This window comes from Galendromus occidentalis, unplaced genomic scaffold (assembly GCF_000255335.2).
Source record: "Galendromus occidentalis unplaced genomic scaffold, Mocc_1.1 scf7180000077470, whole genome shotgun sequence".
NCBI classification, from domain to species: Eukaryota; Metazoa; Arthropoda; class Arachnida; order Mesostigmata; family Phytoseiidae; genus Galendromus; species Galendromus occidentalis.
In genome coordinates, this window is record NW_003805458.1 from 562,058 (window position 1) to 574,261 (window position 12,204).

General features: G+C 52.4%; 1 protein-coding gene and 1 pseudogene across 1 annotated transcript; one reads left to right on the plus strand and one right to left on the minus strand.

Annotated features, from left to right (window-relative positions):
• Positions 1 to 1,562: 1,562 nt before the first annotated feature.
• On the minus strand, positions 1,563 to 6,293 carry LOC108864411 (uncharacterized; annotated as a pseudogene).
• Positions 6,294 to 6,775: 482 nt separating this feature from the next.
• On the plus strand, positions 6,776 to 8,946 carry LOC100908599 (myosin-2 heavy chain-like). The gene is made up of 2 exons (XM_003744512.2): positions 6,776 to 7,197; positions 7,326 to 8,946. The coding sequence occupies exons 1-2, from the start codon at positions 6,776 to 6,778 to the stop codon at positions 8,917 to 8,919; spliced, it is 2,016 nt and encodes a 671-aa protein (XP_003744560.2). The 3' UTR covers positions 8,920 to 8,946.
• The last annotated feature ends 3,258 nt before the right edge of the window (positions 8,947 to 12,204 follow it).

Consider the following 12,204-nt stretch of genomic DNA (forward strand, 5'->3'; position numbering starts at 1 on the left):
TTCTCCTGAAAATCTCTTTCCAGACCGCTGGTAGGGATAAATAGTTCCAGAAGGTCAGATTTCTCGTGTACGTCGCAGAATGCTAGTTCAAGTGCAGAAAGGTAAGCCGTCGAAAGACAACCACGCTGAAGCGCGGACGGGCAGTGTGGGGCCACCTGGAGTGAAGTTCTCGAATTTTGAGTGAAAAGTTGACTTTGCTGGAACACAGTGCAGGTGTGACTTTGAGGAATTATTCCGGAAATTGAGGACGGCAATCCGGAGTAATCCGTTCGAAATAAGGAGGAGCAGCCCAGGGAGTACCCAACGGACTCCCATTGGTGAGATTTTTCCCACCGGCCTGGTAATTATCCGGCCTAGAAAACCCCGTTCGGCTAGGGCAGTTTTCGTTCGGCTTGATCCAACTACATCGAGTCCATCTTGCCCCGAGTGAAGTTTAAAGACAGAATCCAGGTGATTATACGAACCTCCACAAGCTTCGGATATGACCACGGATGAAGGAAATGACGACGGAAGACTTCAAGTGACTTGCCCGGAACAGAGTGAGTATGCCTGAGTTAAGCACCCGATGCCTACACGGCCTTCCCGATGTGATCCCGATTCGGAATCTTCAGAGACCTCTACCCTTCATTCAGAGAGTTCCGGGCGCTCCGAAACCCGTGAGATGTCGCGCTCGCTGAGCGACGAAATGGCGCAAACGGGGGATGCGAGTCCACGGTGTGGCCGACATGGAGATCTCAAAGTATCCCGCGAGTCGATGGGACCAGATCGAGGAGAAGCAGACCAAGCAGTAGCGGCGGTCGATACAAGGTTGATCGGACGCCCGGGAGCCAGCCGGCGACCAAGCGCAGGCGAGAAGTCCCCAGGGATGACCGCCACCAAGGGGAGAGGAGAACGGGGAAGAACGCCCCAAAACCAACCCCAAAGACAACCGGGGGAGCGGGAGCGGACGAAAGCCGCAAGACCGCAATCCTCGTGGCAAGGGGCCGAGAGGAGGACCCGGAGGCTCCGGGCTCCCCAGCAGGCCGAGGTCAAACCCCTAACGGCTGTGAAAGCATCTGACCCAAATAAAGCATTAAACCATTAAAGCGCCCGTGATGATCGAAAAGCCGAACTCGATCAGAGGAAACCTCGAAACCTACAGACCAATAACCATCTCCCCGGTGCTATACCGTATATTCATGAAGATCTTAGGAACTAAGATATCAGATTGGATGGAGGAGAACGAGATACTGGGCGAGATGCAGGCCGGGTTCCGGAAGGGTAGAAGAGGTGAAGACAACATCTTCATACTGACGAGCGCGATAGAACTGGCCAGGATTCAGGAGGGAGGCCGGATCTGCTGTTTTCTGGACTGCTCGGCTGCATACGACAAGGTGTGTAGAGACACCTTATGGATGACCCTGAACGAAATAGGGCTGAACCCAACTTAGGATAGAATTGCTTCGGAGAATCTACTCGGGCACCAGGAGCAAACTGATGTCCGGGGATAGAACTTCGGGATGGATAAAAACCACAGAGGGACTACGCCAGGGATGTCCCGAAAGCCCGATTCTTTTCCTTCTCTACATCTCCGCGCTCGAGGCCCGTCTACAGAACAGTGGATGCGGTTTCAGAGTAACAAAAAGAGGAGATTTCTGGAATGTCAGAGAAAGAAGTTCTTCAACATATCCGGACTTTAGTTTGCCGATGATCTCATCCTGATCGGAAGGAATCACTCAGAGCTGGAAAAATTGTTAGAAATCACGTCCCAGTTTGGGCACGAGAAGAAACTGACTTTCAATCCAGCGAAAAGTGCGATTGTGACCTTCTCAAAGTGCGGTATAGGCACAGAGAAACGTCTACAGGTCCAAGGTCGAGATATACAAGAGACACGCAATACAAATACCTGGGAATTACTGTATCAGATTCTGGCCACTACCTAGATGCCCAGGAGGACATCTGGGCAGAGAAATCTCAGAAAGTCCTGAACCAATTGCGAGCGAGAGCACTATGGGGATTCAACAGGTTCGAAATCTCCAAGACCCTATGGAAGGCGGTAGCCGTACCAGCGCTCACCTACGCTAACGCGGTAACAGTAATGACACGGACTCTGGAGAACAAAATATCAACAGCACAGAACGAGGCGGGAAGGTACGCTCTTGGGGTCCCCGGCAGTAAAGCGGCAACGGAATTCGTCACAGGAGAACTGGGCTGGTCATCTTTCAGGGCGCGAGAAGCCCAAAGTAAGTTGCGATATTTTAACAGAGTGAAATCCATGCACGACCACAGATGGCCGAAGGCCATAGTGAATATGATGGATCAGTGCGGAGTTAGGACAAAGGCATATCGGAGACTGCAGGAGCTGGAGCGTGAATTCAAATGTGACGACCTCACGTTAACTTTCACGCAAGGAGGAAAACCGCTCCACGGAATTCTCGACAGAGCGATTAAAGGAAGAATTAGCGAGGTTGAAACAAGCAAGTGGAAAGACTCGATGAGACTGAAAACTAGCCTGACCCGATACAGGACAAATGCGCCGGAACGAGGGGTAGCTAAGTGCCAGTGCTCCTGCCAGTGCTGGTTCTTGAAGACGAACTTCTCGGGCATCTCATGATACCGGAGTAATCGAGAGTCTGTGAGGTCGTCTGGAAAACTTCCGTTTTCCTCTTGCAGTTCTCGGCAGCGACGATTCCTGTCGAAAACCGCTGTAAGCGTTGAGAGTCGATCTCTAGCTGAAGTCAGAGAAGCTTCTTCATCTCCGGACTGGAAACGAACGCTTTCGAAATCTGGCAAATTAACTTGTAATCTCGTGACAGCATCGCTTCGATCGTTCAATGAAAAACCGAAGATCCGATGAGCTGCCTCCGGTGCACATACGTAGCGCGTGTCCCAATATGAGTTGATTTCATCGTGATCGACCATCTCTGTCGGTGAAGACTGTCGCATAAGGCGCAGAGTTCGACGTTTATGTGGGCGTTGAAGAGTCGCGTCAGATATGGATAGTATGGCACCACAGATCGATTGTCGAGTTGAGTGCCTCGGCACATGACAGAACGACCGTCTTGTCGACGGCGATATTCCGGGTATCCTCCAGCTGAGAGGGAGGTTTCTTCTCGGAAGGCTTTAGGAAAGCGTTTCGAACATTGTCCATTGATCATGCGCGGCGCGTTGGGATTTTGTTTTCCACATGGCCTATGGATCATGCATGTGAAAACTATCTTGTGCAGCGTTGGATTTTCGGCAGGATCGGGCAATTCGGCAGAGATCAAAGCGTCGACTTCATTTGGGGTCCTCAATTTTGAATCAGCTTTGAGCGTGAGGAGCATATGCATGTGAGGTAGCCCTCGTTTTTGGAATTCAAGCTCGTAGATGTAGGCGGCCACTTCCCCGAGGACTTGAGTCCTGACAACTTCGTCACAGAACGCTCTGATTTTGAGTTGGAAAACTCGAGCAACCAAATCGGGTCGATCGGATGCGTTCTGGCCATGAGCTAGATTTGTCGCTATCTCGGGCCATGCCGGGTTGCACGTGAATGTGAGGAACAAATCTGGCTTGCCGTATTTCGAAACAATACTCATGGCGTCCTGATCTCGGGCCGCCAGTGAATGTCGCCGCGAGGATTATTCTACGCCCAGGTGGCCCGCTGTGATCTGAGTCGCTTAACATATAATCCTGGAGTCCTCGAACAGTATCGAGCCGTAGTTCTCGCTGATTCTGACGGATATAAGTCAAGCGGTTCATTTCTATCTTCAGCCAACTGTCGACCAAGAATTGCTGCAAAAGCTTTCCCGCATGGTGCAAGGGATTGAATAGAGCAGCGGTTCCCAACCTGGGAGCCGTGGCTCCTAGAGGAGCCGCGGGACTTCACTGGGGGAGCCGCGGACGAATTTCTGGTGTAGGTCCGGGCCGTCAGGGTTTGTCAATTCCAAGGGAAGGTTCCGAAACGGATCGACTTCATCTGCCACGGTTGTGTTCCCGCCATTCGGTTCAAACCTATTCCGCCCAACTCTATCGAAGCGAATAAAATGAAATTGTCTTCTCAGTGAGTATCTCGCTCTGATTTCTCATACTCGGAAGAGTCCGCTGCATCCGCCTCAGTTGCCGGAATTGAGCTGCGAATGGTCCTTTTAGGGGAAAAAGAAGGGAGAGTAGGTAGGAGCCGCGGGAGCCGCGTGGGCACTGGGTATCCTGGGAGTCGCGTGGGCACTGGGTATCCTGGGAGCCGCGTGGGCACTGGGTATCCTGGGAGCCGTGTGGGAATTCTGGGTTCGCTAGGGAGCCGCGGAGCCAAAAAGGTTGGGAACCGCTGGAATAGAGGATCGCGAGCGAACAGCAGATAAGAATAATATTCTTTCTGAGTCACCCTTGTCCGCTTTGATGAAGTCGGATCTCGCCGTTCAATTTGAGGATGCCACCCTTCAACGCCGGTGGGGAAAAGTAGTGGATACGAAAGCGGATCGCATAGCTTGTCTAAGTAGTTGATGAATTTGAGATCACCGCTTATCTCGTGTACAACCAAGAGCCTTTCTCCCGGAATATTTATTACATTTATACCATACTAGCGGAACCCGTCGCCGCTTCGCGGCGGTTGTTTTTGAGCTCTGCGGGGCGAACCGCCTTTCCAGTCATGACCGTGGTTTCACTCAATGTTAGATATGTAGGGATTGAGATTAATGCGTCGATGATTTCAATGGGCTTGCCATTGTGAAAAGAACGCTCGTCATCATTCCTTAATATCCGAGTTATATCAGGAGTTTATTAGTTTATCGTTTATTTTATCAGGAGTTCTTCGTATTCTTCTCCGGCACCTTTTTCTTTCCACCACTGGAGAAGCTTGCGGGAATCCTTATCGGTAGGTCGGGTCTCGAAGCTCGAATTGCTCGTCGACGTAAGCACTCATTTGCCACCATATTCTCGTAGGAGAACGTTGCGGATGCAAACAACTTTTCCTTCCGCGTTCTTCAACCTATCCGTATGTTCAGACCAGAGTCCCAACGATATGATTCTCTTTGTGTCGTGAACCAAACGAATGTTTTTCGTCACGCGCGTCACTCCATCTTTGCAAGTGAATTTTCGGGGTTCTCCTACTTCATATACAATTCCAGTGACGTCTACGGCTCTGTTCATGGGCGCGTGTACCATCTCCAGAATGGTCATAAAGTTCGTTTCATTCTTTGGGAGAGCCTCCCCGTTGATGGGGATCACATCACTTATCTGAAACGGGGGTGTCATGTTTCTGTCTATAATCGGCGGAAAGGGAGTCTTATACTATTATTATCCATGCACGATTATTGGGTCATTCGGATTACCCATGTCAGCTGTAGCTCGCATGGATGGTCGGTGATTTTGTATTTCGGATTACTCGGTCGGGTTTTGAAGCCCATGATTTGGTAGCAGCTTCCAACCTCAAGCCGATCGAAGTACTCATCGCACAGCGGCTCTGCAACGATCACACTGATTTCTGCTGAAGGTGACAACAGCAGAGGGTCCGCCTTACTGGCACTTAGTCGAGCAAGGATGCTGAGGACGAGGAACAACAGATCTTACTCCGAGCCGGGACTACTGGAATCCACATGTGTCAGATGTGGAATGGTACCGGAAACCACAGGCCACGTCATCTGCGAATGCAACGAAGCATTCTTCGAGGAAGAGGAAATACTGAAACGACTGGGACTTGACAGAGATCCCTCCTCGAGGATGATACGCTACACCAAGAGACTCCTACAGCAGTGGGAGGAAGAAACTAACAATATCCGCTGAGACTACTCGCCACTGAAGTGAAAGTGTCATTTAAAGAAACTTAAATGAGGATAAATAAATACCAATTCCAATACCAATTAAAGGGCTCGGATACGACCCGTAAAGGAAAAAAAAGGTTAGGTTAGGTCGATCTCGCCCAGTCGGGCCGCTATTTCGAAAGGCGACGGTATATGGAGCCCGCGGAATTCAATCTCTCTTCTACGCGGAAGGTCCTCGTCGGGGTCAACGTGGGAAATAGCCGCAGCCACTGTCCTCTCACCAAGGCAAGCGAAATATTCATTGATCTCATCTACATCGAGTCCCACCGCGCCTGGCAGCAGTCCCACGGACCTCGATTTTCCCCTGAAGAAAGAATTTATGATTCTCCACGAGGTGGCAGGGCATCCCGTAGCCTCCCTGAACCTTGCTCTGTAGAAACTGTTCTTGGCCCTTTTGATCAGTCTCTTCAGGATCGCATTGTACGACTCGTAAACAATTTTCGCCTCAAGAGTGGCCCGGGCCTGTACGTGAATCCGGGCCTCAAGCTCTTCCGAGCAGTCTGGATAGCGAAACATCGTTGTCGCACGCTGTCGGCACAACACAAGACGAATTCGGGGGGAACCCATCCTCAATTCTGAAAGAACAACGATTCGCGATAAGCTACAGAAAAAAAACGGAACAATAGCAAGGGAACAGGGACTAAAAGTTCAAGAAGGTCAGATTTCATCTTGTTGCACCATCGGGGGAGACATATGATTACTTCCCATATCCGACGACATCGAGTCAATCTTGCCCCGAGTGAAGTTTAACGACAGAATCCAGGTGATTATACGAACCTCCCCAAGCTTCGGATATGACCACGGATGAAGGAAATGACGACGGAAGACTTCAAGTGACTTGCCCGGAACAGAGTGAGTATGCCTGAGTTAAGCACCCGATCCCTACACGGCCTTCCCGATGTGATCCCGATTCGGAATCTTCAGAGACCTCTACCCTTCATTCAGAGAGTTCCGGGCGCTCCGAAACCTGTGAGATGTCGCGCTCGCTGACCGACGAAATGGCGCAAACTGGGGATGCGAGTCCACGGTGTGGCCGACATGGAGATCTCAAAGCATCCCGCGAGTCGATGGGACCAGATCGAGGAGAAGCAGACCAAGCAGTAGCGGCGGTCGATACAAGGTTGATCGAGACTTCAAGTGACAATATATATTCGAATTTCAAATCCAGTCGACATCGTAGCGTCGGGCCAAGCGCTGAAAGCCAGCAAGTTGAGAAACTCGAGCCGCGGGACCCGGCTGCGTTGGAATCCGATCTTCGCAAGCTTCACAAAAAACTTCGGAAGTACGAGCAGCAATGGATGGCTAAAGACGCGGAAGTCAAGGAAAAAGAACTCGCCCTCGAGGAGTTACACCTGAAACTCCAGCGGACCGTCGAAGATTCGAAAGCCGAGCTCGAGAATCGCGACCGTTACCTGAATAGGTACTAGCGCGGGCATCGAAGCTCTCGATTCCCGCTTGATTCTCGGCGGCCAGGGCACTCGAAATTTGTGACACCTCGAATCTGATCGATACCTGAAGTTCCTGTCTGAAAAGGTTTCTCGTTCGTAGTTTACAGGAAATCGTCGAGGCCCAGGCGGAAAAGATCCGCGAGGCGGAGGCGCAGCGAGGGAAGCTCGAATTCGAAGCCAGAGACCTCAGGCTCGAGTTGGAAGATATAACCGAAGAACTTCAGCGGAAGATTTCCAAGATGGAAGATCAGCTCCTGCAATCGGAAGAGGCTCTCTTGAAGAGTTCTGCAGAACAGAAAGATGCGGTGATTGCTGATCTCAGGAAGCAGCTCGCAGACAAGACCAATGATTACAATCGCATGCAACAGGAGTTGAAAACCTTGGACACTTTCGCGGTAATGAGGCAGCGTCTGGATTCATTGCTCGGTGAAGTGACCTCGTGTCATCGACAGATGGATACACTCACCCAAGGCATCGTTGATAGGGACCAGGAGATCAAAGAGAAGAATCAGATCCTTCGGAAACTGACTAAGGAAATCAACGATACAACAGCAACCAACGCGGAACTGCAGCGAAAGCTCGACCACAAAGTACACGAGCACCAGGCGCTCCGCGAGAATTTCCGACGCACCGAAGAGAAACTTTGCGGTATCGCAAACCAAGTGCTCACCGGTGAGGCGATTCTCGGTCACATCGTGGACAAGGTCATGCCGAATTCGAAGACCCAACTCGGAACGGATTCTTGGGAATCTCTTCCCGACGAGATTCTCCAGGCGGTAGATAATCTGGTCGACGCTGCGTCCAGGACCGACTCGCTGGAGCGAGAGCTGAACGGGCTACGCCGCCTGCTCGAGAAACTCTCGCCGGAAAGCGAAGCCTCCGAAATCATGAGCGAAAACACCGAGTCTCTGGAGATTTCTGAAGTGGCACGAGGAGCGTCTCGGGGTCACCCGGACAAAACTCGAGCGGACATGGCTCGAACCCTGGAAACGTTGAGAATCGTCGAGTCAGAGAAGCTCTTGTTGCAACGGGAGTCGCAAGAGATTCTGGCGGGTCACCTCACGGAGATATCGAGCTTGCGGAAGTCGCTAGCTGAGTGCGAGGCCGCTCTCTCGGCCTGCAGAGAAGAGAATGAGAAGCTGAAAGCCCTCGTCGATCGTGACCTCGTTCCACCGACCGGGACAGCCGAGACTCCAAATCAAGTTGAGGAATTACTGTCGAAATTAGAGAATCTCGAGAAAGAGAAAGCGCTTCTCCGAACGGACTTGGCCGATGTGCAGAAGCAACTCGAACAGGCGAGAGTCGAGATTCAAAATAAGACCTCCGAAATAGAAGGGATGACCAGAACTTCGTCGAGGCGGCAGAACGACCTGACTCTGTTCGAAGAGAAGCTTCAAGAGCTCAGAGCCAGATTTGAATCGAAGCTCCACGCCTTGAGCGACGAGTTGACGAATTCTGATATGGAGAAGAAGTCGCTCGCGGCGAAAGTTTCCACGCTGGAGAAACAGATCGAAGATAGCGAGGCCACCTTGATCATGTTTCGGAATGCCGTCGATCGCCTGGAGAAAGAACTCGCTCTGAAGTCCGGGGAACTGGAGGGATTGATGAAAAGACTCGAGGTTTCAAACTATAGAAAAACTGGCATATCAGCTCAGCTCAGAACATTTTTCCGAAAAATACGTCCGACAAAATGAACCGAATAAAGGGAACGATACTAACGATGCTCGACTATCGATCACATATCGGAAGCGCGAGCTATCGTGTTCTGAGGCCTATAGTTCTAGCGAACCCGGCTACTCCTCGGGATTATGGAACTCCTTCGGAGTCGAGGACCCCTCAAACTCCCCGATTGGTTGGGCTTCAGGGCTCCGGTGTCGGGGTGCTCCACGCAGTACAGAGACCCGCCGTAGCACGACTCCTGGATGACGCGGGGATTCGGTTGGGAACAGCTCTTGAGAGAAGGAGTGCCGGGCCTCGGTGTCTTCCGTCGAAGCCAGCTCGGTGAAAAAATCGATGGCCGAAATATGCTCCATCTCTGTTCGATTTTCTGCCGCCCGCTCATATCGGGTCCTAGATGGATCACTCGTCGTCATCGGAAGACCTCTTTCACCAAGGCCGCTGCGCCTGGTCTCCGAGTCAATGCCCGAGCATCGCGCGAACTCTCGGTCTCAAGAAAAGGCTGAGAGAATTCAGACCCTCATCCTCGGTCAGTCGACTGACTGAGACTTCGACATCTTGACAGAAGCGGGTCATTCCGGCCTCAGTTTCTTACCTTTGCGGAGACAATGTTTGGCCCCGACCTGAATTTCGCCGCTACGTCTTGCACACGCGGTGTCTCCCGGAGGTACGCCCGAGTACATCGGTCGCTCTCCTTCCGGATAAACGTGGTCGGTTCAAAACGACGGTTGCACACATATAGGATACTCTGCTACAGTCTTCTTCGTTTTTCGGGACATAGAAGTTAAGCGTCGATGGTCGCATGTATGGAACATGGAATATCTTGTCGACTCGAGTGGAAGAAAAACCTCAGTGGCGAAGAGCGAACACATGAACGAGAGAACTTATCCCCCAAAGAGCGTGGGAATGATCAAAATCTGCCGTGGTCCGTCGGGCCGAAGGCGAATCGCTGCTCAAGTCACGCTTAGAACGTTCGAGTTCTCAGGTGAGCCTTGAGGTTGCACCGAACTCCGTCGGAATCGGATCGGAAGGAGAACAGACCCCCTCAAGGGCGGCTAGTCAGCCTCGTGAATTTCGGAGCCTCGGCATCCGTGGCGAATTGAGCGACGAGTTGACGAATGGTGGTGCGAAGCATATGATGCTCAGAGAAGTTACGCATGAGCCGACGAGCCTGATGAGTTCCTGAAATCACCCCACAACCTTGTGAGATGCCAACACGGTAGATCAGGAGGAATCGCGCGAGAAAATCTCGCCGGCTCGTCCTTTGTTTTTGCTCCACGGGTTGGTGAAGTTCGCCTTGTCCTCCACCTTACCCTCGAGACCCCGATGGCAATAACTTCTTCTCGCTACTACCGTAATAGCGGCGGGGGGGGGGGCACCACCGTGGGCGCTATAGCTTCTTCGTAAGGACCCAACTTAAGCGTGAGAGAGCCCTGAAGAGGGAGCGACTCGGGGGGGGGGGGTCAGCCCTCACGGTGGGTGAGGCAGCACGTTCCGCGAAAACTCCGACAATTTTCGCCGGGACACCAAACTCATGTGCGGTTCAGAAATATCGTATCAAAGGAAAACACCCTGCCCGCTCCATGATCCCGTGGGACTTCCTTGAGACTGCGACCTCAAACTGTAACTGTTGTCTGCAGAAAGAGGCATCACCAGAGGCAATCTGACCTCGGGGAGGCTGCTCGTATGGCACCACATCGTCGCACTCCCACCAACAGCTCAACATGACTCCCCCAAAGGAGCGCCGGACTCCGTAGAGGTTTCCCTTAGGGACCCCTCCTCCATCTGCTCTACGTTTCTGGAGAATCGCGGAGTATCGATTCTTCATCCCCATCGACGAGGGAAATATTCTCCAGAGTTTCATGCTTCACACGAGGCTCCGAGTAGGAGAGAGGCTCCGGAACTCGACCGGATCAATCGATGCTCCGAGCGCATAGAGAGGAGTCGCTTTCCATTTCGATCCTTGATGTCCGAAAACCCGGAGATTCCCTACCTGTTTCGAATGCCTCAGAATCTGCGAAAAATACCCGCGTCAATTGAGAGAGACCCCGAAGTGATTATTGATATTATGAGAACTCTTGAGGCATTCGCCAACTAGAAGATCGAGATTTTGAGAGCCTCAACGAACGAAATTCACTCCGTCCACGGAGCGGGGAGAGACGAATTTTGAACGGTTCGTCCCATCCGTAATGCGACTTCTTTCATTGAATTAATTTCCAGACTCTAATTCATTCCACTATGGCTGCCACGCTATTCTACAGTTGTAGCTCTAGGTGTGGCCCCTGGTAGGTGGCCATGGTACCCATGACGGCCGCAGCATTGCCCCTCTGGACAACTAAGGAAAAACGCTGCAAGAGGTACTCGCTGGATCGCCTGCAACCGGTCGCCTCCTCCACCAGCTGTCCCACCGTCCTGAGTAGTGATCTCGTGGCTGGTCCCGGCCCGCCCAGGGTTTCGAAAGCCAGGGGTGCGACTAAGTAATTGACGCTCAGCTCGCTGTACTTCTGGAGCTTGAGAGCCTCCGCTCTGGCGCCTGCAGAGCCCGCCGATAGGCTCCCGGCGTCGACATATGAATTGGCTAGAGTGTTGACAACCGTTCCGTTCCATACAAGGGCCTTTCCTCTCTCGAAGGGCACGAGTGTCATGCCATCGGGTCTCTTGCCATCGTTGCGGCTCAGTCCTTGGGGTTCCCTCAGATTAGGTATCTGAGCGGTGCGAAGAGCCCGACTGAACGTCTCGTTAATTTGGGAGTGGCGAGACCACCTTCCGGCGCTCATTCTGCAGGACAGCCCGTGCGTGCCGGTCGCACGAGCAGGTGTGAGGGGTGACGATTTTAGCTCCGAGGCGGAGGCCCACGCAGATTCGCACCGTGCCGTTGGCGAGAAGGGTCCCAAGGCTCGCGGATGGCAGGCAGTGCAACCACGCGCTGGCACCGGGGCTGGATACAGCCAGGAGTCTAGCTCGGTCCCTGTTCGAAGTCATGCGGCTCCGCAGATCGGACATTCGTTCAAGGCCAAGGACCGCATCCCACTCTCTCTGCACCCGTTTCTTCTCTGGAGCTGTTCTCTCTTCTTTGGTACAGAATCGATCAACTAGGGCTGCCTGCGTCGCGGAGATGGAGGAGAAAGCTTGCTCGGATGGCAAGTCCTTGACCATATTCTCCGTAGAGTGGACCGAGGACAGTATGCACGAGGTGGCAAGGTCCAGTACGGAGCGGACGCCAACCCCCCCAATCGAATCGGCAACCTGCTGTGTTGGCATGAACTGCTGCGGTCAATGTTGAGTATCTTCTCAAGGGCAAC